Source organism: Ischnura elegans, chromosome 1 (assembly GCF_921293095.1).
Source record: "Ischnura elegans chromosome 1, ioIscEleg1.1, whole genome shotgun sequence".
Classification (NCBI taxonomy): domain Eukaryota; kingdom Metazoa; phylum Arthropoda; class Insecta; order Odonata; family Coenagrionidae; genus Ischnura; species Ischnura elegans.
Window position 1 is genome coordinate 99,817,899 of NC_060246.1, and position 25,624 is coordinate 99,843,522.

Here is a 25,624-nt window from a genome sequence, read left to right on the forward strand (position 1 = left end):
GCATTCGGGCTCAGTCATTTTGTGAATTCCTCAGGGAATCATGTGACGGGAAACAGCTTATCAACTTTATTTCATTCATAAATATTAGCCCTACCATTACTCAGGATACTTCCTGTGATACTCCAGCGAGAATTTGTGGTTCAATATTATCTTCTCGATATCTCCTTCTCCGTGTCGTAGAACAAATTTGAGCGGCCAGGACGTGAAGTCTTTTTCCCGTGAATTTTTGGGGATCTTGTGCGATAGGCCGATCATGCCATACTATTTAGGGTCTTGTCCGATATGAAGATCAAGGCATTTCCCGACAAATATTGCCGCTGCCACCGGAAGTAGGAGTCCTCGGTACAAATAGCGACTATCGGATCATGTCGGGGAACGATTGCATATAGCTCTATAGTTAGAGAGGAGTAGAAAGTATGAATTGTACGTACAAAGTTGCGTCAACAGACCACATGAAAGTTTGAAGGAGAAAGCTATGAAAGGCTTCTCAGAGCTCTCCACACTTCACAGTCTTTCATATCTTTTTAGGCCGATGTTTTTCTTTCGTATTGTTTCACTAGTAGCCAAGCGCATCGTTTTTTTATTGGATTCTAATCTGCCGCTATCAGTCAAAAGTTCGTTTTTTATCTTCAGTGCTCATTTTTCCTTTCTTATAGGGCATTTATTCCGTCACGATTCCGTATTTTGCACATTTTATTATATATTTATCAATTTTTCCTTGGTTCCTCATTTTATTTCTATGCATTTTTGTAATTCTCTTCATGCACATACTCCTGAAATCTTTGTATGCCGAACTATGGCAGCCAGTTTTTTTTGCAAAGAAATAATTTAGCGTATATTCCCGCAAGTATGTATTTTTTATATTTATTGAAGCAGGGAATATCTTTTATCGAATCGGAAAATCGCTTCCCAGTTGCGGATTCCTTAAAATAAATCAGAGCTGTCCGTTTTCATCTATGCAACATAGTGATTCCGAACTTTGTTTATGATTTTCCTGAACTATGAACTCGTATGTGTGAGGACATAGGCGGATCTAGGGTGTCGGATATTATGTTGGCAGAAAAGTTTGATCGGAAATCATCAGAGAAAGGTCGCGAAAAGTACCTTGTGGAGGATACCTTTAGTCAAAAGCAATACCTAGTAAAAGGCTGAATTCGAGGAGAAAGTATAATTTATAACTGGAAAAGTAACATTTGAAACGCATAAAATTGAATGTGTACTTTTTAAATATAAAGCACTCAATCTACTTTATCAAATGTATGACATTTAAAATATTCCAGTTTCCTTGTTAAATTTTTTCAGTGTATACATTGCCTAGTCGGCTTGTTGTCTATAACGGGTGAATAGGAATTTAGGTCAAAGGTGCTTCAAGAGATACTACTGAAGCCCAGCTTTCTCCTAGTCGGCGAAAGAAAAATTCTTTCACCCATCTTCACGCCGTTGAATTTTTTTTTATCCGGAAGCCGTGATTGATTTTTCCCTTTAATATTTTTGCCCGCGGAAGTGTCAGTTTAAGACTTTGAGATATATTATTCAGAGTACTTTTCTTATAGAGGTATAGCATAAATGACCATTGGGTCCTCACCACCCTAAAACAAGCTGTTGTGTACGGTGACAAAGTGAGTAAGATTTTCCATCAGCACGATACTATGAACTTCTTTAATACTCGACTACTCCCACCTTTTTAGCTTTAATAACTATGATGATTCTGCAATTCAATCGGGGAGAAAGTGAAATACTATCCGTCCCATCTCTCCATAATCTGTAATGTTTGGTAGTTGCACCATTCAGCGATCCGAAAGTATCTCTTTAAGTTTACTTATTTTGCATAAACTAATCTATCAAAGGTGAAAATCATCTCGGATGATACTATTTCACGAATTATTGTCTCGGTACTAGATACAATGAAGTGTACGTGTAAGGCTGCGATAAAACTAAACGGGGAAGGATGTTAAACTTCACAGTAGCTGCAAATAATGTGTAAAATTTTTGATGGTGTCTGACTGATAACAGAAATCTACCATATAAATATCCGAAAAGATAAGGAGAACATATATTATCTCCTTTGCACTTCCATTTCTGTGTATACTCAGTCCGATTGACCAAATTTAAGTGGCGGGCTTCTTAAAGTAGCGAACTTACAGCTCAAATTCCTCGGTAACTCATAGTTTAATGCAAGTTTTCCTAGCTAATGTATTACGGTGTACAGTATATTCATTTTTCTGGGGGCGGCAGGTTATTTGGAAGATGTTGCCGGGATTTGCGAAATGATGTCTGGTAAAGGGCGAACAGAAAAACCGCGTATCCATTGGTCAACCCTTGACGAAAGGCGATGAGGAAATCACAACTTATAATCCCACGTAACATGTACGGAATAGCATAGCGTATATACGGAATACTGAATCTTTATGCCTTCTCTATAGTATCCAAGCAGGGATCGTGATCAATACTACCCGTCTAAACAATGATTTGAACCCGGAATCTGACATAGGTAGCCAATAATTAAACTACTTCTCGGAGTTGATTCTCTCGTTAGTGTATTTTCTTAGCTAAGTTATCTATAACTCATAAACTTCATGAAAAGGGTCTTCCATTGATTTTATACCCGCAAATTTATTTCGTGGTGCATTCATTTTTACATGAAACTGACTCTTTAACTAAATATTGCATCAATTTTTTTAGCCATTAATGATAGTAAGGAGTTAATTACCCCCATCTATTTAAGAGCTTTTGATCGATACAATGCCATTGTACTGTCTCGTTTTCAAGCGATGCTTTTTTAAGCTATGGAGTATTAAAATATAATTTTCCTATTTCTTATTCTAAATTACCATTTATTCGGAGCCTTTTATTAACAGAAATTTTGATTGTACTGTAAGCTATTAATTGCATGATATTATTTATTTATTTTTCTGAAACATGAATTATCTACTCTAAAATTTATAAAGAATTTAATAAGATTTTTTCATTTTGAAACTGAGCTCATACCCTCTAGATAACAAGATATTCCATTTTCATGATTTTCCTGGAAAAATCCTGATATCACATCTAGGAAGCGTTTATTTACCGAGGAAAGAGACCAAAACTAAAAACGCATATACCGTAACTATTTTATATCGTTAGTTTTGAATTTATTTTGAGCTCGCCGGTACCTAGTTATTTTTTATTATAAAAATCTAAAAATGTAAAACTGATTTCATTCAATTGTATCGTAAAATATATTCGATGAGTATCTCATAACTTCTGTTTCCGTTAAAGAAGGGGCTAGTATCGCTGTAAGCCTCGTATAAATATGATTTATAATGACAATGACCGATGACTTATAATGTATTTGAATTAGTATTAGTCCTTCCTGTATTCATTTAACTAACTTCAAATTCAATTAAAGGAGTTTGACCACAAATTATATAGATGCAATTCCTTCCCTAAAAATTTGAGAATAAAACACCCACAAAATATTGACACACGGCAAATGCCGGCCTCGGTGGCGGTGGGGTAAAGTCCTCGACTGCCAAACCGAAGGTCGCGGGTTCGAGTCCCGCCTGGGTAAGTTACCCTTATCCAGGGCATGGGCGTGTGTGAATGTCCTTCATTGTTAATTGTTAATTCCCCATTGTAAAGGCCGTAAAAGTGCTGATTATGGGGTAATGGAAGTAAATAAATAAATAAATAAATGCCGGACCTCACAGACGTTACTCGAAAAACAACTCAGCTACATTGAAGAAATAGATCAACGTCTTTATATATTTTTCACTCATAACAGAGGCCAATGAAATATCATAAAGAACGCATTAAATGCGAACTTTTCTTATGGTACCGAATCTCAAATTCCTCTAAATTCAATGTCTTCTTCTTTTCTCCAATAGGTGCCGTAGTGCGAGTAGGGCCAGGAGGCCCTCTCGATACAAGCTAATGGCTGCCAGGGCGATGTGGATGCTGAGATGTGCGGAAAGACAGATTGGACTCCTGAAATTCCTGAGAACACTGGCAATATTTGTATTAGCGACAGTGTTTTTGGCTCCGACTCTAGCCTACATCCATATTCGTAAGTATTTACGTTCGCACTCGGTAATTGGATACAGGAAATATAAGTTGCCTATCATACTACTAATGTATATAATAACTATGTTAGCTGAAATGAGATAATGTCTGCATAATATTATTTTTAACGCACCACAATTTTATTACAGTAGAATTAAAAATACGTTTATTTTGAACTAAATAAGGTCCAAGGAGAAATTATGAGGAAAAGAACATTAAAATGTATTGTATGGTCTGTGAATCATCACAAATTTATTTTCATTTTACCTGGTTAGGTTGCCTGGTCATTTTTAATTTTAATCATTTCCTAATAAAAATATTTGATGAGATCTGATATAAGTTGTAGAGACTTGCTGTTATTCCTTGAACAGACTTGATCTCGCTGGATCAGAAATTTCTTAATGGTCAACTTCCATTGGTCCCTGTTCGTCTCTCTCACCATCCCTTCTCCAAACGCCTTCATACCGGCGTGCATCTCCATACTAAGCCGCCTCAATGGGCGTGTGGCGGGAGATGTTAATACACCAGCCATAAACCTAGATCATCATCATCATCATTTGTCGACAATCCGAAGATAGGTTTGACGCAGCTCTCCATTCCTCTCTCCTATCCTCTAGCCTTTTCATAGTTACATATTTCTTATCTCTTACATCCTTAATAGCCTGTCCTATGAAAGTTATCTATTACCTATTAAGCCTACAACATATCTATTATACATTCTATATATATATATTCGTTCAGCTAAGTATCTCTCTTCTTTTATCGTTTCTGTCGGAAATGGAAATTAAATGTTTTCTACTAACATCTGCTCTGACACTGCGAAAGATATCTGTTCATAATCGCGCAAGAAATTTAAGCCATGACCTGTGTATCGAATGGCTAAACTCTGTTCTCATCTGCTTTCCTTGGAGCCCACCACTCCACCGTTGGCTCATAACGGATATTTTTTTGTACCTTCCATCCTGTGACCATCTCACTTCTTCAAAGGCACTTATCTTTAATTTTCCTGTTCAAAAAGGAATAGCATGGATTAAATCGTTTAAGTATGAGATTGAATTGTGAATTGAATAAATCATAAATCCAAAAGTGATGCCACTAGTCTTCGTGGAGTATTTGCGAAATAGATAACTAAATTTCCTAATAGTTCATCACCCGGTGAAGCAATCTTAGCAATATCTATCCGTCCACGGTATAGCTTCTTCGGGAGACGGCAGGAACATTGATCAGACGTTCATCAGTCGCCTTTACAGTGGTCAAGTTTTTCAAGGATCTGTGATCATATAGGATAACTTTCATCTTTATCACCAATATACATGTTATTAATACGGATAGATGGTCAAGGGCGTACCCAGGATCATAACTAGGGGGGGGAGGCAAGCCAAGTTGTGACATTTTATCATGGAAAAGGTGAATGAAACCAGCATTTTAAGAAAATTATAACAGCGCTTTATTAGTTAATGAAAATCAAATTAAATGGTAGGGTGCAGAAAATAGACTTAATTTAGTGTTTGTGGAATGGTAAGAGAGTTTGGACTGCTCAAGCGAGGACATATTTTTATATTACCCCCTCATAATCTATCACTGTTCTCATATTATTCTTAGTTCGTGGCTAATATATTTAGCTCTATTTACACTATTTAAGTATTTAAGTACACTATTTAGTATATTACCGATAAATTTATAGCTCAGAGGCTCGATTGGTTGTGAGTGAAGATAGTACGTACGTGAGTGGGTGGAGGGAAGAGGCTAAAGAGAGAGTGGGAGGGAAAACACCACCCCCAGTGAATGGGATTTCACGAGTCAAAGAAAATACGCGCGTCAACACGAATCGGGAGCGAGAAACTTCTTGGCTGAGGATTACAAAGACTTCCTTTCAACTGTTTGATTCTACATTACAGACTTGACTAAATATTTAAAATATCCCGAGATAGATTTTAATATATCTGAGAGTTTGATTTTAACGCTGCATAGTTATTATCAATTGTCGATAATTTTATCTCTCGGAAACGCAACATACTGCCCATCACTTTTCATATCATTCCCTCCCATTCTAGGTACCCGCTAATGCTTTACTGTATCTCCCCTATCCACGTTTACCTTTTGTTATCTCATAGTCTTCGACACCATATAGACCTACCAGTTTGCTAACCATTTATAAAGACTCCTTTCTTAACTGCATCTGTCAATATTCTTTTCTCACCCATCTCTTCGAACATTTCATTGTTCTCTTCCTCATATGCTTAAAATTTAAATAGCCTCATTCTCTTTTCTCCGGGTCTGGGGCCGTATTCTGTATTTCGTCGGTGCCGCACCGGTCGGTTTCCCTTTCAAGCCCACCGACTGGACATCAAACCGTACCGACAACGGATTCCGCACCGACGACGACACTTTCAGCGATTCTGTAAGGTCGTCGGTTTCAAACCAGTCGGTACGGTTCCCCTTCCTTCCCAAACAGGGAAAATCCGAATATATCCGAAGTTTGACGTGTCTCCACCAATGAAAGAAGGGTAAAAACAAGTGAAGACTCATTGGCACAGTTTGTTGTCGTCATTCTCAATCTTTTTATTTGCGGAAATTACGACTTATTGCTAGATTAAGATAAACGATATTGGATAAGTTGTTGACAATGCTTATATAATGTGTGGTAGTAATGCTGTACCTACAGAATCGAAGGAAACAATATTACAACATCACAATTAAGTTTATATGTGATGGAGATTGTTGTTGCTGGAATGAATTATTGAAACTATCCTTGAGATCGTAGTTTCTTTTTTTAAATATTGGTTCCGTATAATGCTATTTATTCATGATTTGGTAATATAGTTGTCATTAAGTAAGTTCCGTATAAATGTTATCAACGGAATGTTATGCCATTGGCACCGTAACAGACGAAAATAGCATACTATGGAACGTGAACGTAGGATTCAAATGCAAATGTAATATTAGAGGAACAAGTTAGGAAATTGTTATAAAAATATGGAGCTGGGTGCAATTAAAAGAAGTGTAATGACGAGGAAGTAAATAAATTGTAATTGGGTGAAATGCATATGTATAAGTTGCGCATTCCAAGTGAGAGAAAATGATAATATTGCGGTAAACCTCATACTTATTAACAAATATCTTCTTTTATCGTCAAGGGAATCAATGGCTGACGATGAAATGAAATATAGTTGCCCGTTACAAATGAAAGAAACTGATACCGCTGTGGCAAACTTCATACTTAAATAAAAAGATCTTATTTCTATGCCGAGAGAAACGCCAAATTGATGATTGAGTGAAATAACAGTCGCCTATTCAGAGTGATATAAAGTGATAACATTGCGGCAAAACTCATATTTAATCAAAAATATCTTTTTTATGTCAAAGGAGCAAGTAAATGATGATAGAGAGAAATAAAGCCTATTACAAGCGAGTGAAAGTGCGGTAACATAAATGAGAGAAAGTCATTATATGTTAGCAAACCTCATTTTTATTAACCATTATCTTATATTTCTGTCAAGGTAATTAATATAGATGATGACAGTGAATTATAGAGGCGTATTTGAAGGGGCAGAAAAAGATAACATTGGAGAAAACCTCATTATTTACTCGGTGATGAGGTAAAAACAAAATAAAACGTACAATGCGCACCGGGGAATTCATGAAACCCACTAGTCGGTGGCCGTACCGACACCTCTTTGCTGTCGGTACGGCTACCGACGATCTCCCGTCCTCTCGTCGGTGCCGCACCGACCGGGTTCGTACAGAATCGCACGACTTCTTACCGGGAGTCGGTGTGACGTCGCACCCGACGAATCGGTGCCGCACCGATCGGTTTGGAGTTACAGAATACGGCCCCTGTGCAGATGGGCATGTTGTTTTTTTTTCAAGCTGTTCCTGTGGATCGGTTGCGCCAAATCCGAGGCAAATGTGCTTTTTCCATCACAGTCTTTTCACTAACAGAGTAGGCATTTCGTGTAATGATGCATTAGTCCTTTTCATAAAAATGAAAATTTTAATTCAATCATCAGTTACATGGACATTCATTGCAATATTAATTCGCTTTCATCCGCATAGTGATTAAAATTAATTTAATTAAACTATAGTAGAATTATCTGAGAGTATATTTGAGAAAGATGAGCTAAATACCCGATCACAAGTAATAAAAGCAAGTATAATTTTTCTGTCGTCATGGCCTAGTATTGAGTCAAATTATTTTTCAAGTAAGAGATAAATTTTTATTATTTTGTGGCTTATTGGTGCGAGATTAGTGAGTCTCAAATTGTAATCATATGCCCATATAGATTCTCAATACGGGCTTAGTTTTTGATCGACCTAGTTGTAAAAATTATTGAACAAGCACTCAAAGACGAGCAATGACATCTTCAATGGTTATGATTTCCCTATTTTATTGCAGTCGTCAGCATCGGCCGCGCGGTATGGCTGCGAGTCCTCCGCTGGAGGTTTCCCGAATCCCAGTTCGAAGAGGACCCTTGCATCCGTTCGGCCATGGACACTTACAGAACGCAAGGCGTCGTGGCCCTGTTATTGCAGATCAAGGGAACGTGCGACCCAGAGGCGATTGCCGAGAGACTGCTGAATGACGTAGTGATGCGGAAGGAGGAGGATTTCATCACTTATCCCAAGGAAAAGGAACGCTCGAGTTTCGTGAAACCGGGACGAAAACGCCTGGCCCATCCGCAGCTGAGCATGGTGCTGACCACGAGGTGGGGGCGGTACGCGTGGGAGAAGCCGAAGGGATTCAACATCGAGAAGCACGTTGTGCTGGCGAATTCGCTGTTCAGGGGAAGACCGGTGACCGAGTTCAATGTACAGGTGAGGTTCTTTACGGTTCCCCATTGGATATTAAGCCCACCGTTAATTTTCTGCCAGAAATGGTTTGTGTGTTCTTTGCTTTCTCATTTTTTCTTCAAATTTTTCAAAAAAATTTCTTCAAATATTTTTTCCTTATCCATCTCAGTACACGTCCAATCTACCTTCAACCCATTCCCTATGCCTATACTTTTATTTCCTTCGTCATTATTGCCCTCGGGTGGACGACGACCGTTCAAACATATTATATATATTATCTTGATCATAAACTGGGAGGACTGTTAAGTTTACCTTTCCTGTATCCATCAATTATTTTTTACGTGGAGCTAATAGTGATTCTCAACACATGCAAAGGATATTTGCCAATATGATATTCGTATGTCAAAAAGGACTGACGGAGTTACTTAGGGGAAATGTGATACCTTTATTCTCACGAAAAATAATAATTAATAGTCCTTTCCATACTTTTTTATTTTCCTAACTGGTTTTGACAATTAACCTGTCATTATCAAGGTGCATACAAAGATGGAACCGCGATCTTATGTAGTAAATGGTCTTATACTCGTGACAATGGTGGGAGTAAAAGTTGGGAGAATAGGGCTAATTGACATACCGTCATCACGCATTTGACACTTTATGCCGTCTCCCCTCCCCCCATCTTTTCCAATTTACTCCTACCGTCGTCATGCTACACAAAAGTGTCGAAATCTAGATCAGAAAATTAAAAAGAGAGGAATCGACTAAGTATTATTTTTGTTTTTTATTATGTTTTGTATTGTGTATTTTTAATGTATTATTTTTTAGTGAAAATGAATATTAAATTTCGTGCTACTGTCCCATTAGTGACAAGGTATTTTTTTCCAATTGTCTAACAGGAATGCGTGAGTGATATTGTATCCAAGTACCTTCCCCCGGACATCCCGCCGTGGCAAGCGACTATTATTCCCGTATTCAGCCCCGAGGAGCGCTACTTCATTCTGTTCCGCCTGCACCACCTCGCCTGCAAGGGTCACGTCCTCGAACATCTGCAGAAGGCCATGAGTCTCGGGAACGAGTTCTCTCTCGCCGACCCCCTGAGCGCCACCGAGAGCATTCCGCAGTCCCCACCAGTGACCCAGGACGAGACCCCCGCTCAGGAACAGAAACTGGCTCAGGATCAGACCCCGGCCCCGGATCGGACTCCGGCCCCGCCTTCCGTCTCGCCCCCTAGCCCAGACAAGCTGTGCGCCCCACCGCCGAAGGCCGTTCGCAGCTTCACCAGCTACGTCCGTGAAAAGACGGCAAGTGCTTGGAGCGAGATCACATCCTCATCCAGCATATCACAGGTAAGTTTATGCCAGTCACGATAAGATGAATTTCAGACATAACTAGATAGTTTCAGTTATTGCTTCACATTTGCATAAAAAGACAGGAAAAATGTTATGCAGTATATCGGCTGATATTTAGATGAATTCAATAATTAATTCCTGTTTAGAACGTACAAGCACTTACTAATGCGTTCAAAATATATCATTCTATAATGGCAAGCTTTAATTTGAAAAGATATGATCAAAATTAGCAATGAAACATAAAATGAAGAATTAGCAAAACACCAAAACCATTCAAGAATAGAATGAATCCATACGTTGTTTTATGAAAGCTATAAATTATACTGCGGCAAGAAATTTAATTACACTTTTTTATTATAAACCACCATGGTGATAAATCTGCATCATGGTGAGGTTGTAGTTAATCGCTGACCTTTTATTAAGAAATATTTGGGCACGTTTTGCATTTTTTTGAGACTGAAAAATTATGTCCACTGTTCTGAGACAGACTTCAAATAAGGAAGGGTGAGGTTAGGAATACCGATCACTTTGCAACTAACTTCCTTTTTATTGATCCTTCAGGCGCTGTACTCAATGGCGGGAATCACCCTGGGCCTTGCAAATGAGGCCACCAGAATAGCCAGAGGGCAGGGGATGACGTACAAGCTAGCGAGAGAGGCCATCGCCGAGGCCCTTTTTCTTACTGGAGTGGCCTTCGAGGGCCCAAACATCTTGCTGCGGGAACTCCTGCCCGATAAACTGCACCCACACGACGACTACCTCGGACATCAAGGGTTGGTCGCGTCCCGGCGCCAGAGCGGCCACTACCTACAGTCCGTGTCACTCTGTGGGCGGAAGGCTATTGCCTGGTCCGACCCCATCTCGTGCGATCTGGTGGGCAAGATCGCCGCCGCCACCGGAACATCGCAGACCGAAGTTCTGCTCGCGGCCGCATCCGGCGCCCTACGACATTTCTTCCGGCAAACTGGAATGCCAACACCGTGCGTGGTCACTGCCGCGATGCCCCTGCCGCTCACGTCCAAGAGGGACGAAGGCGGCGGTGGATTCGCGCTCATTGCCCTGCCGACGAAAGAGGAGGACAGCCTCAGGGCGCTCGAGGAGACGAAGAAGCAACTGCGGGCCCAGAAGAATCGGCCCGCCTCCCTGCTTCTCTCCTCGTGGCTCACCAAGAACGCCGCCCGCATCCTGCCGTCCTTCGGCATTCGACTGCTCCTGAACGCCCTCACGAAGAAGTACTCAGTGACCATTTCCAATATCCCAGGTCCAACCGGGTCGGATGGGTTCCGGCTCTGGGGACAAGAGGTCGAGGGGTTCATTATATGGCGTCCGCAGCAGGCTAACACAAGTAAGGCATCCTATCCAATTGGTTATTAATTTTTTTGCCATGCTAATTATAAGGTGTGGAGTTAAAAACCACAGCTTTTAATATGTCGGTCATAATAGGCTACCCTAATTTTGAAAAATTACCAAACGGTTATTGAAGTTAATGATTGGCTAATGAAAAATAACATATATATTTGTTGTTTAAAAAAAGTTTACATTTTCAACTTAATCATAGAGATCATTGCCGAATTATGAAAATCGTTTAATTTTACGATACAACATAAGGATTGGTTCCGATCCATTTTTAATAAAGATGATAAGCCTCACATTTTTGTAAATTACGGATCTCTAAACTTGATGATGCTTAGAAGCAACACTGGGCTACATGGGTTAAACCCAGATACTTAATACCATAGTTTTATGCGTCGGGGGGTATCACAACCCTTAATTGGTTAATTGGGAGCTTTATGGTGATCGTTTGAAAACAGTGGTGTCTCTAAATATAATTACCGGTTGGGAATGCTAAACTTCAGTGCTTTTGGCACCCTTCCTCAGTTTTATGCTTAGAAGATATGTATACTATTCTTAAAAATGTCGTTTTTACCTCTGGAAAAGTAGTCACCATATTAGTGAATAAATTTAGTTATCAAGATGCTCCGTTTGCGTAAACCATTGCCCTCTTGAATCTTCGAGTAAGAAGTTGAATTAATTCTTGAGAAAGAGAGTTAACTCCGTTTGCACTCACGCTCACGACCCATGATCTTCTTTCCTAGCGTAGAGATCAAGGATCACTATTACTATATCTATTGCATGCGTTGAATGAAGTGTTCCTCTAATGATCTACGTACCGCATTCAGACTTTGATGTCCCTGAATTATTTACAAAAAATATTGCTTTCTATCATTTATAAAGCTACATAAACGTTTGGCATTGGACAAATGATAATAGTACATCTTTATTTGCATTAATATCAGCTGCCATTTTGGAGTGACCTATTTTTTATTCTATACATCCTCGAACAGGTCTTAGGCACGAAGATAATTTAGTACTAGACCTGGAATTTTGGTACCTAGGGAGTTGTATTTCCCCCAGTTTGCTGTATCTGTCAAAATAATATTTACCTGCCCAGATTACAATAAATAGAACTATTTTAATCACTATATTACAGTGTTGGATAAGAATCATTTTTATTTTGACTTAAAATTTATTTCCGATGCAAACGAGGTGGTTCTATTCGTGCTCTCACCGGTGAACAAATGGTAATCAGTCTTTTCTCTCCTTAACGCATGGATTAATTGGTATCCATTCTCGTTTATAATTCATCTGAAGCACCTTAAAAGCGTACTTAATGAATGATATTTCTGAAAACTCTTTGGAGATCGTAGCTACACCCGATTTCGGTCGGTGAAAAGGCAAAACTGCTGTCAGTCCTCCTTGATTACCAAATTATCTGCAGATGTTGTCGGCATGCTTGTTATCAAATACAGAGATTCTTCTTATTCTCGGCGCTGCATCCGGGGGAAGGGGCGGTGCAGAGAGGCAAAGGATATCGATCGTCCTTGTAACTTGGGTTGGGTGGTGTGGGAATGGGGAGGGTGGGCTGACGGACGGACGTGATGCGACCGCCATTGGGCAAAGTTCATCCGGCCACGGCGATAAATGGGTTAAGATAATGTCGCATGGGCATCGCGCCTCTCGACGTGGGGGATATTAAAAAAGACATTGTGACATGTATCGAGCCAAGGGAAACTTTTCCTCCGCGGCCTCCGAGTCCAATTTGTGCCGCTTAATCACAAATGGGATTGGGGTCAATATCTCATGCGTTCTCAACTATTGATAACCATCGCAGTGGACATTATGACGAGCCAATACAAAAAACACTCGTTCTGAAGGCGAACGAAAAAGTTTTTTTCTAGCTCTTCCTTATTTTTTTTTAAGGTGTCCCCCACGTTTGGGGATGTATTCTCGCTACTTAAAGTCAAAGGTTATTATTTCCTTTCACGCATTCAACCGGTCCAAGATTGTACGTGTCAGAGGTTTGATGGCTGACTCAAAATTGACTTCTTAATTGACATTTTTAAATGTCTCGGTATATCGTCTTACCTTTTTATCTATAGGTACCGTTATTTGTGGAAACACGCTACGATATCAATGACTCATAATAATTTCCACCCAGAGTAAATGCCCGGTCATTATAATTTTCTTTAATAAAATAAGTTCTTCGGATGCCGATTATTCGGGCAAATCTCCCTTCCGTATTGCTTTGATAAAACTTATATGTTAAGCTTGAGGTACTTCTTACCAAATTTTTTCAATAGTGGTAAAGTTCGCCATTCCAATGATCGTATGGCGTTGCATTGATAATCGTACTCAAAAGCACTCACATCTCCTTATCACCGCGCTATCTCTCCCCAATTTACCCCATCAAATCCCATTAACATTAAGTAAGAATAATATTAAACTGAGAATGGCGCTTCATTGTGTTCAGTATGGAGTACAAACTCTATGGGGTATACTCTACCCCCAGCTATCTGATCAACGATCTAGTTGAAAACACGGGATTAACAACATGCCGAATCCTGGGAAATGTAAACTTCATGAAAAATTTGTGCGTGAGTTGGGGATTGCGTTTAGGAAAAGGCCCATTATAAAGTGATCCACAACCTCTGATTTCAGGGGGACTATCCCTCGACAGTATTCCCCGTGTGGGCCAATGCTCACCTGACCCCCATTGCTGCTCCCCCGTTTGAAAACCCTTCAAAAGTGATCCGCATCGTCGATGTGAATTGATGTGCCTCTCTGATCTCCTAATGCTTCTTCTCCTCGCCCTCAGGTGTCTCCCTCTCCCTGATGACCTACAAGGGAACCATCCGTTTGGGCGTGATGGCAGACCAGCAGCTGAGCCCGCAGCACTCGTCCATCGCGACCGCCTTCGGCACGCAGATCAGTGACCTCGCGCTCTCCGCCGGCGTGCCCCGGGAGCGCCTCTCGTCAGCCTCGAATAGGCCCTCGGCCGGGTCCCCCTGGATCTCACCCCTCGCCACTCCCAGGCCATCCCCCAGGCCTTCCCCAAAACCGTCACCAAAGACCTCGCCCGAACCCTCGCCACCAATCGTGCGCAGGTACAGGCTCTCGCCGTTTCTTCAGCTTCCGGATGCGGATGGGCAGAGCCGAAGACGACGTGGAGACAGCGAGGGCAGTAGCGGGTGTGGAGGGGACGATTCCGACAACTCGCTGTCTGCGGAGTCCGCCGCCGCCCGGCAGAGGAGACAGGACGAAGAGCGGGCCAAAGCCTTCGCATCAGCGGTGGCCGACAAGTTTCCCGAAGCCGTTGACAGCAACTGAATCAGGAGGTGGTCCCTGGCTCTTGCACCCTCACCAGCTCCAAAACCTCCTCTAGTTGACGGTTTCAAGGGTTGTCAACCAGTCCCGAGGATAGCCTTGAGGAGAGTTCATGAAGATTGTATCACAGGAGCTACCCAGTACCGGTGAAATATTATTGAAGGGCCTTTAATATCGTGAAGTGGAGGCGCCAGGAGCCATATTCTCTCGAGGGGACTGGTGATCTGAAACCCTCGAAAGAAAGAAATTTTACAAAATCAAAGACTTGTTTACCCTAAAAGAGAGGCAAAAACATAGGAAAACACAGAAAAAAATGTAGCACAGGAAGGCCTCTTAGTCCGTAGATTATGATAGGAGGGCATTTTACATCGTGAAGTGGAAGTGCCACGAACCATCTGTAGGATATCCTCGATCTTTAACCCCTGGAAGAACTTTTTTACAACTGAGACTCGGTAACCATAGAAGGGAATCAGGAAATTGTATCTAAAGAACACCTTTTTCCTGTGGATTATCATTGGAGGGCATTGAATACCTTGAAGAGGAAATGCCAGAAATAATTTGTACCGAGAAGTCCCGGAATCTGATACCCTCGGCGTAAACAGGCTTAATTATTCAGATCCTCTGTTAGCCTTGAGGAGAATCGATAACTTTTATCCCAGGAACCTCCTTTACCTGTAGGAGGGCATTTCACATCGTGAAAAGAAGTTCAGGAAACAATTTATACCGAGTGGATACAGGACATGTCGCCCTCGGAGTAAAATATTTTTTTTTACTTCAGAGTCTCGAATATCCTTGAGGAAAGTTTGAACAACTTTTGGCTGGTGGATTATCACGGGAGTTCATTAAATACCGGGAGGCTGAAGCATCAGAAACCACCCTTACAGAAGGGAGTGGCAGAATCCAAAATACAAAAAAATAATTATTATGTTACGTCGAAGCTTCGGAGAAAACATAAAATTATTATTTCCGCGCTTAAGAGGATTTCGGAGTTGTCATGACATCATGGTTTCCTCATTGTGGGAACTCGGAAATGTCGAGTTCTTCCCCAATTCTCACGAGGTCTTCAGAGCGTTTTAACCGTTGCTCTCTTTGAGTTTAAAATAATTTAAGAATGTTTGAACCAAAGAAGAAATCATTGAAGTTGTGAAACCAAAAAAAAATAGTTTAGAGGTGAATCGCAAATAAATCCTGGCAACGGAAGAAATCTCAGTGAAAGCTCTCTTAAGGAAAATGAGGGTAAACCAGGAGTAAAAATTCTATAATACTGAGTGTGATTAACTGTGTTTTGTTAAAATTGTGTGCTGTTGAAATTGTGTATGAACTTTGTGTGTGTAATTGTGTCCTTACTTAAAACTGTGTGACTGGATAGACTTCCTCTTGATAAATTTGTATGGAACAAGTGAGTACTTGTCGGGACGAATGTGTGAGATTGTGTCTGATATTAGATTCCCACCAGAGGAAGTTTTATCTTAAATATTCAAGATTTTTGTACAAATTATTATTGCACTTAACATGTGATAGTCATCTATTTTGCAACTTGTTCTTGATCGGGACGATATTATTTTTTTAACTAATCGCGGCTGAAAAAACAATTGGATTCTTTTATAGCATATTTTTTTCTGAAAAGCGTTATAGATGACTGATGGAGTGGAAGATGAAACTTTATTGCATCATCATGTTTTTATTTTATTTGTGATATATATGGTGTGCAAAATGGGTTCATGAGATCATTGTGATTTTTTTAAATGTCCGATTCTTGGATTGTATTGTCAGTCGTTGTTGCTCAAATATTAGCGGAGTCAAATATTCCATTTTTCTTAAGTTACCAAAATGAAATATTTGTTGTAACACCAATTACTTATTTAAAATAAATGTATTTTGACCACTGTTTATGTAATGTATCATTCATTGACCATCTTCTTTTTCGTTTTACAACATTCTGAAGTATTATTACGGAGATTAAAAGAGAGAGAGACATACGGGTGTATGCCGCGTGACGTAGTGGAGATCAGTGGCGCAGCGAGGGGATAAAACTCCCCCAGAGCTCAGAGAAATTTTTAAGTTTCATTCATTTTACTTAATGGATCAGTATTACTTACAGAAAAGTGTTAGGATTAATCAAATATATCTCATAAAGCGGTAAAACTAATCATTTTGAACCATTAATCTTAAAATTTTCTGGAGGGCCCCAGCAACTCCCACTTACCCTGGTGGGTATGCAATACCCCAACTCCCGTAAGATTAGTTGCGCCTAAACCCCCCCCCCCCCCTAGCCTTGATTCCTAGCTGCGCCCCTTGTGGAGATTGCCCAGATGTTTCTTGACCGACTGCTGGTCACTTCTTCGAGGGAATGATGCTGGGAATTGGTTTTTGCTGCCATTTTATTTCAGGTGGGAGGGGTGGGCGGAGGGTGTGAGGACTGGAGGGGGAAGATGACGAAATGTTGCGGATGACTGGGTTCCAAGTACTACTAATTCTCAATCCGGTGTCTCTCTTATAATTATTCTTGTTCTTCTGTATTTTTATGGCTTAGAAAAGGAGCTGGAACGCGCCCGAAACTGTCGTCCACCAAAAATGAGTCGACGCGGAATTAACCCGGAAACCAATCATCATTGTGAAGTATTGTTGAGATGATGATTGATGAGCAAATGGATTTGTCATCACGCGAATATATCTACTCGCAATGATGATTTGCTCATTTTTTATGGATGCACTGTTGTATTCAATATAATGGTTATTTTATCCATAAATTTGTCCAAACATCATGGTTATCTTACTGTCCTGCTGGCCACAAAAATTTTCGTCGTGAGAACGAGGAAAGGGGAAATTGCTAGCAGCGCTCAATGATTTCAAACCCAATTAATTACCTATTCCAATACGAATTCTAATCTTGTTCGGCTGCAGCCTTTTTAGTAATCTGCTGCCTTTGAACTTTGAAAAAAGACTTCGAGCACGCAAGCAAGTGCAGCAGGTGTGAAGCTGACAATGACAATGAAAATATTCAGTGCCCTATTCATATATCATTGGAAAAAACCACTAATTTTCGATATATATTTGAAAGCATAGATATCCTTCTCAAGGTATAAAACCACTCTAAATCGGCTATTACAATGTCCGTTGAATATATTTTAGGAGCGATGGTAAAAAGTGATAGATGGTCTTATATTATATCGGGTTATTTATCTTCATGGCATGGCAATTGCGGGAGGTGACCGACTGTGTAGGTCTTTTTTTTTATTTTTTGTAAAAAAATGGCAGGTTTGAAGGAGTTCAAATATACGCCACCCCAACAAAAAATGCCGTCTCGAATGTACTAAAGAGTTACAAATTATCTTAAGGAAGCTTACAGAGCATTTATTTCTGATGAAATAAAAAGTTGCCAGTGTGTGTCGCACAACATTTGTTTGGCTGTTGACATGTTGATGCCACTTTAAGGAATCATCAATGGTAAGTAAAAAAAAATAACACTCGAAATCTTTTCAATGGGCAAATAGCTATTGCATAAAGTTATAGGACAATTTTCTTCACGATAATGTAAAACCCAATCAAATTTGTACATGTTACATAAATTATAGAATATATACTTCGTTTTAGCTACACTAATATTCAATTTGTTGGAGGCAAACCAACGTACCAAATTGATCAGATCTGACTGTATGTCATATTTTACATAAACCCAGTTTAAACCTGATTTATGCCTTTACATCTTTTTCTCAAGACTTATTGAACGACCCTCGTATCATTTCAATTCATGGAATGCGAAATTCTCGTCCTTCTGTGATATTCTGAGGCTTAATAATCATTTTCGAATCATGATTTTGACTTTGATTGACAGATTATCTCTTTTTTCACTGATTACCCAAAACCTTTTCATAATCATCATAAGTGAACGATCCCTAGATTCGTTTGATGCAGCTCTCCAATCCGCTCTCCTATTCGCTAGCCTTTTCAGAGTGACGTATTTCTTCTCATTTAAATATCCTTTACAACCTGACCGAAAAATAAAATCAATCCGTAATTTATAAAACACTTAACTTCCGTGTACTTGACGTTAAATGCTGCTTCTTTCATCGTGACCATACATTTTTTTAGATGTGCTGTCCTTGAAAGTGTTTTTTTCGAAAAGTTTGGTATTTACCTTATTTTTTCCTGTAGTGTTTTCAACCGGGTGAGGTTTTCCATTATGATCTGCGTTTCGAGATCCGGTATGTTGTTCTGAATGACATTGTGGTTTGGTACTTTGCCAATGATATTTTTCTGGGCAATTTAGTTCCTTTTTTATGCAGGAATTAGCTATTAGCTACGCTGACTAAATTATAATATAAATAATGTCCATTTAAAATATGTATTAAATGAACACAATTTTGGCGACAAAAATCTTTCTCTAGTACGAATTGATTTATAAAATCGAACATAAGATGATTTGTTGGTAACTAATGATATCCTTATTAAGTTTAAAAAATTTATCGTGAGAAATCAAACAATCGACATGAAATAAATTGAGATAAAATCAGCTTTTAGAATTTGAATATGACAATACTTTCATATTTATGGCTGACTCGAGGAAATGATCTAATTTAAAATTCTATTTTGGCTCCATTATTTCAATTTCTATACCCATATATATCACTTTTTGTGAGTTTCTTTGCGTTTCAATGCTCTATTCGTTCAATTATTTTATATATTTAGAATAATTCTACGCATATCACCCACATTTGACAGTTATTCCTCAGTTAAAAATTTTTGCCGCAGATGTGATTCGCGTCAAAACTGCCGCCCAAAGACTCCTCCCGACTGATAGTTCCAGATTCTTCCGCCTTTCACAGCGGTCGCTGCCAACCAATCACATTGAGAAAAACTGATGTAAATTGCTTGATTCCTAGACATTTTCTGCCAAAATGGTAGACATTTAATTGGAAATTTTTAGAGAAATATAATTTACGATATAGTGAATCCGGGAAATATGTCGCACTTATTATTTATTAAGCTTCGCATTGTCAATTGTAAGCTTAGTGGCGCCTAACTATGGCGCCTAGTTATATTTATTAAAAGAGTAAAAACGGTCTGATTTGAACATCAGTCCATAAGATAATAAATGTATCTTTAAAGTATTGCCTTGCATCATAGAACCCGAAAAAATTGATGTGAATTAGCCGTAGTAGTTTAGTATCTTTAGCGATTGAATTACGGTTCAGTGAATCGAAGTTATTCTCTCGAAAAAAAAATTTATGCTGTAAAAGGTTATTTTGAAAAAAAAAGTTTTGGGCGTACGTTAAAAGTAAGAGTAAAAGTACTAATTAAGAACCACTGTAACTAAATTAAGTTTAACTTTTTTGACTGATTAAAATATGAATGAGAATCATTCCCGAATTCACCCGACCAAAAAAACGTGGAAAAAGATTGCTGTTAAAAAATAGCGTACCAAAATATTATCCATATTTCCATAAATATGATGACGAATTGAAATTCATCCCATGAAAATAAACTTTCACACCCGGAGCCCATTGTATGTAAAGCCACCTCAAGCGCTTGTGAACGAAATTAATTTGAAATATCAGCCTCACTCCTTTGCATTTTTTGCAAATTCTATAACGTTACCGGTTAAAACGTTAGTTTCCATAAAAGCTGGTCAAATATTCAATTATCCATCTTAGCTTTCATAATTACCATTATCTGATTATTCATTGTCAGGGATAACAACATTATTTTTTTATCCTGAAGCTAACTGCCATTGATAATTAACACGCTTATTTTCGCTTGTTCCGTCAAAGACCTCGTCAATAATTTCATTCTTCTACCTTTATTGATTATGGTATTAAACCGTCTTATTTTAACTCTTAAGAAATGAAGAGAGGTATCTCAGGAACTAATGAGTATAAGGAACTCATTTTGGTTTCAAGTAGGGTGGTTTCCTGTTATTTTTTATTGCCTTAATCGAAAGAGTACTCCTGGAGTACGCATTTCACGCTCTTAGATTTTTAAATGATGATATCTATTTTTCGCGATTAAACTAAAAGTGAAATTTTTCAAGCGCGCGTAAACGTGACGGCTAAGTAGGAATGATGGGAAAAGCCCGTGTGACGTATTTCTGGTTCCCGCTGCCGCAAAGTGAGGTGACCTTGGGGCGAGGCTTTGAGCGCTGATACGACGCAGGCTGCTAGCAGTTAGCTGAGTACCCTGCTAGCAGGTAACGCTTGGCTTTCATAAGAATTATTAATACGTTATCAAACGAAGGAAACTTTCCGAACTTAGACAATTTTAATGGGTGGTTATTAAGAGATGTTTCCCTGAACTCTGTGCCTCATGCATGCATTGGTAATCTCAGACAATGTAAAACTCCTATCTACTCGTATAGAAACTAGGTCCCTGTGACGTCACGTGGAGTGGAATCGCATGGGCGCCAATCTGGCCTTTTTCAACTGAGGTTAAAATTGAACATTAACATTCGTATTAACTGGGATTTCTTAAACATAATAATTTGTATACTATGAAAACACTAATGGTGGATAACGAATCGCAATCAATGCCTTTCGTTTTCTTTGATGAAGGAAACTACCCTATTGCTTAAAAAAATTATTTGTGATAAATTCAAAAGGGATCCCAAAATACGCATATTCAGATAGTAATTTGTAAAACTTCCAAAATTTAGAAATTTTTCCGTATTTAGCCCGTTCTAAGGTTCTTGGAGGTCTTTTAAACCACAAATTTGGATGTTCCCTCCCGATAAGTATCCTAACAACGAATGTGTTATGTTCCAAAAATTGAGAATTGCAGAATTAATGGTTTGCCTCTTTTATTAGTAGTCCCCATTTACATGATTTTTGACTGGCCTAATTCAAGTTTTCAATCATCAAAAATATTAATTTATTATTAGGTTTCCACTTTTTATACTGTACATTGAATAATAATGCTTTCACAGCGCTACGAATTTTGTTTATGTAAGTAGCCTTAAACTTGAACTAACAAACACACATAAGAGTTTTACCGTCCCCGATAAAGTTTTTTAGCGGGGTGAATATAGAATAAAGTTCACATTCCCGAGACGAAAAAACTCATTACTCTTGAGGCACTTTCTTGGATTAGAAAACTTACTGAGCGAGATTCTCCAGAGAGTTTCATCTTTAATGCCCAAGCTGTCACGACCGAAAGGTTTATGTACAATCAACTAACCGTATGGGCAAACTGCAAAAACATAGAAATTCGGTGGTTTGGTTGAGCTCTCTGATGAGCCAGGTAATTTTATCTCTCCGATTCCCAATCGTCGTGTCCTTCAGGCTGTTGACCCTTAGCAATCAATGAAGATTGCCATCTGTTCAGGCTTTCATCCTTCGCCCCTTTTTTTTTGAGTCCCATTACTGCTCGACAAGCCGAATGTCATGCGGTGGTGTTATTTGCTAGAATAATCACCAGTCTCATACTTCTCAGTCACTCGGAGGAGTGCTTTAATATTTCCAGTAATGGCTCGTAATCTGACTCGTGGTAACTTGCGTACTAATAATTTTTTTTTACTAACTGAATTTAAATATTTAAAGTCGCTATGTGGATAATACTTATTTATAAAAAGCATATTAAAACTAGTGCGATAAAAATTTATTTTTGGGTAATAATTGAATGTCATGGGAAGTAACTCAGAAAAAATCGAAATTTCGTTTTTTCGTGGAAATGGCATGTCTGTGCGAATGGTATGGAAAATGGTAGAAATTCAATTGACATAATATATCAGTTGCCACGATTGGCTAAGTTTTTACACTAATATAAGCTTCACAATGTTGGAAAATCTCTTCCTTTCGTCCCTCTTAAAGTTTCATTTAGTCACTCTACCATGTCAACGGTTCAACTATTTAGTTTGCTAATTTGATTGAGTAAAGACAATAGTAATACTATAAAACTATCTTTACGTTAATTCTCTTGGGTTGACACAAATAGCTTCTCTGGTTGTAAAATGCTTTGAAACTGCAACTATTCAACGAAATTAATGCCACGTTAAATCTTATTAACTCTTTCATTGATCGCATATATAATTACATTGTCATGGATGCCAATACATAGCCATCTATTTAACGGAGAGAAATCCGACTCAATATTAGAATTGGTAGCACAGAAATAAGTAAGTGAAACAAAGTTGTAAACAGCTCAGAAATGAATTGACGTTTATAGTTAACAAACTGTCTTAATTTGTGCACACAGTGCATATTTAATTTTCATATTAATGAAAACAACACAGCAAGTACTTGAACATCTACTGAAAGATAGAATTGGAATACTCTGGAAAAGGATTTATTTTGCATTATCTGGGGAATATCACATTAATTATGGCTAACTGTAATTCCCCTCGGGTGAATAATAATAAAAACACATTTGGTGCCTTTCAAAAAACGTCAACTTTTAATACCTTTTCCTATTTGGGACTTAAAACTTGGGCATTTTGCTATCATTGGTAGTTTCTTTCATTCTGACGTCTCTTCTAATGCAAAGCATTGTACCCTATTAACATCGAAGCGACAAAAAAAACAAGAACCATTGAAATTTCTGTCATATTCTTCAAGATTATTTCTATAGCATTAGTTGGTCCCAAAAATTGGTAAATCAAAATATATTTTATTAAAATGGAAACAATTCCATGCATTTACTGTGTTAAATCAATTTCAGCCATCAATACAATAGGTTACAGAAGAAATTTCTGTTTTCTTCAATTATATTCATTGCTATGATAGGCTTCTTCTGCCTGATAGTTTCAACATCATTTTCCTTTAAAATTAACTTTTCTTTCGTGTCGTGAAAAAAAGAGTTACGTCCATGAAAAGCCCCTTAAATTATTTTTAAATCAGAATAACGCATCACTTTTCTCATGAAATACCTGCTGAAGCAGTCCTAAAATTTCCAACTATTGTTTTCGTTCTATATTTAATATGCGCGGTGCTCTTGCTTCCTGTTGCCGTTGTCAATCGATTAAATTCTGGGAACCGACGTTATGTTCTATTTACTGCGTGAGTGGAAGACTTACTTCTTCCAGGTATTTTTCTGCCTCATTGTCCGTGACTTCTTTACTTTTTCGAGACGACAAATATCAAAAGCAAAAATAAAACCCGCGGGAGGAAAACGAGTTCTTCATTTTTCATTGATAGTCTCTCTCATCTATCCCGAAGTACTTGCATGTTTTCTTATGAAAAGAAGTTGTTTGGACGCTTAGGCTTGGAAAATACATGAGCTTCATTAAGAAAGTTTTTTGGACAAAAATATTTATCCCATCTTTATGCAAATAAGGAGGCGTATTCTGAGAACAAAAGATAGTGCTGCAGCGCCGTAAGCCTGTAATTAAAGAAATGATTCATGATAAGGTGCAGTTTACTAATGCTGCATGAGAGAGATGTGTGAAAAAGATGGTAGCTTCAATGCTAGACATTTAGCTAAATAAATTTTGTCTTCAAAAACACGACGACGAAAACATTGAAAAGGAGTGGAAACAATGTAATATCAGCTATCGGAAGAGCTCCAGAGATAGTTGTATTATTATACTTATTTACGTTTCAGCGGGGTCAGACCGGTCCAGTCTTGCATTCAGGAGTTGCCCTATCCTTTAGTAAAATGGATATTGAAATATTTCCACTGAGTTTAATTTAAACACTACGCGTTTCGTTGTTACAAACAACAACATTATCAAGTGTGTTTGTGACAACGAAACGCGTAGTGTCAAAATAAAACTCAATGGAAATATTGCAATATCCACTTTTACTAATATCAAGAACTTCCACAAAATCGTGCCTAACATCATATAAGATACTCTATCCATGCTTGAGAGTTCAGAGTGAAGAGCACTTTAGGCATAGTGCTGACACCATATGATCGATTCTGCATTTCGGAGTTACCCCCGAGGCGTTGTTACCAGTTGTCTCTTCATTATTCTGCCTCCAGAGAATTCACTTACCATAATAACTAACCCACATTGTCCTAATAAACTAAATGACATTTCTATTTGGGTACCCTTATAGCCATCGAATTGGCAATTTAGAAAATACGCGAAGCCAAAAAAGCTTCTAAATTTAAATCGATATTTCATGCAATATTTCACGCAACCAGTTTAATGAAACAATTGCTTTTGGTTTGAAAGTTGTTGGTGCTGTTTTTCTGTTCTGAATTTTTACATGCATGGTGAATTATCATTGATATGAATATTTTCTTGATATTAATTTTTAAAGATTTATAATGTAATCTATGCATGAAATACTATAATGAATCGATGTATGAGGTGGATGACTTAAGAATCCACTATTGTTCTCATATAGTTGAATTTTTTTGTCCATGCAACATCATTGGGTATCTAAAAATGAGTGTCTATGTAGTTTAGTCGGCGATTATCATTTAAGAAATGCTCATTTAAATGAATCGAAAATGTCTAATTTATCATGTTCAAATTTGTATGTTATTCCAAGGTAAACCTTCCCCGTGTAGCCCATTCGCTGAATGCTAATACCATTCCAATTATCTTACCCTGATTGGGAGAGAGGTTGGCTATCGTGGTAAGGTTCTCATCTCGGTCAGCATCACAAAAATTGAAAAAAAAACAGGAGTTGGCGCGATCTCGTTTGCGGGTTATAATTAATCGTCATCTAATCTCAGTGACACGCGTAAATACTTATAAATAGATAGTTAAAAGTTAGGGGTTTGGCAGCAAGTTCGCTATATTTACAGCATTCCTCGGTGAAAAAATATATTTCTGGACACGTCTGAGGCAGATCCTTGGATTTATGGCTTAGGGAGAAGGATGTAGGCGCAGAGAA

At 38.5% G+C, this 25,624-nt stretch overlaps 1 protein-coding gene across 3 annotated transcripts in view; it reads left to right on the top strand.

The window, feature by feature from the left end:
* LOC124167164 overlaps positions 1 to 16,736 on the top strand; it is an 81,225-nt gene extending 64,489 nt beyond the window's left edge. For all 3 annotated transcript variants that reach the window (XM_046544985.1, XM_046544975.1, XM_046544994.1), the window contains 5 exons: positions 3,867 to 4,045; positions 8,438 to 8,856; positions 9,729 to 10,178; positions 10,743 to 11,526; positions 14,338 to 16,736. In XM_046544985.1, coding sequence (XP_046400941.1) covers positions 3,867 to 4,045; positions 8,438 to 8,856; positions 9,729 to 10,178; positions 10,743 to 11,526; positions 14,338 to 14,849 — 2,344 coding nt within the window. In that variant the 3' untranslated portion in view covers positions 14,850 to 16,736. The remainder of the gene's footprint in view (positions 1 to 3,866; positions 4,046 to 8,437; positions 8,857 to 9,728; positions 10,179 to 10,742; positions 11,527 to 14,337) is intronic.
* Positions 16,737 to 25,624: the final 8,888 nt, after the last annotated feature.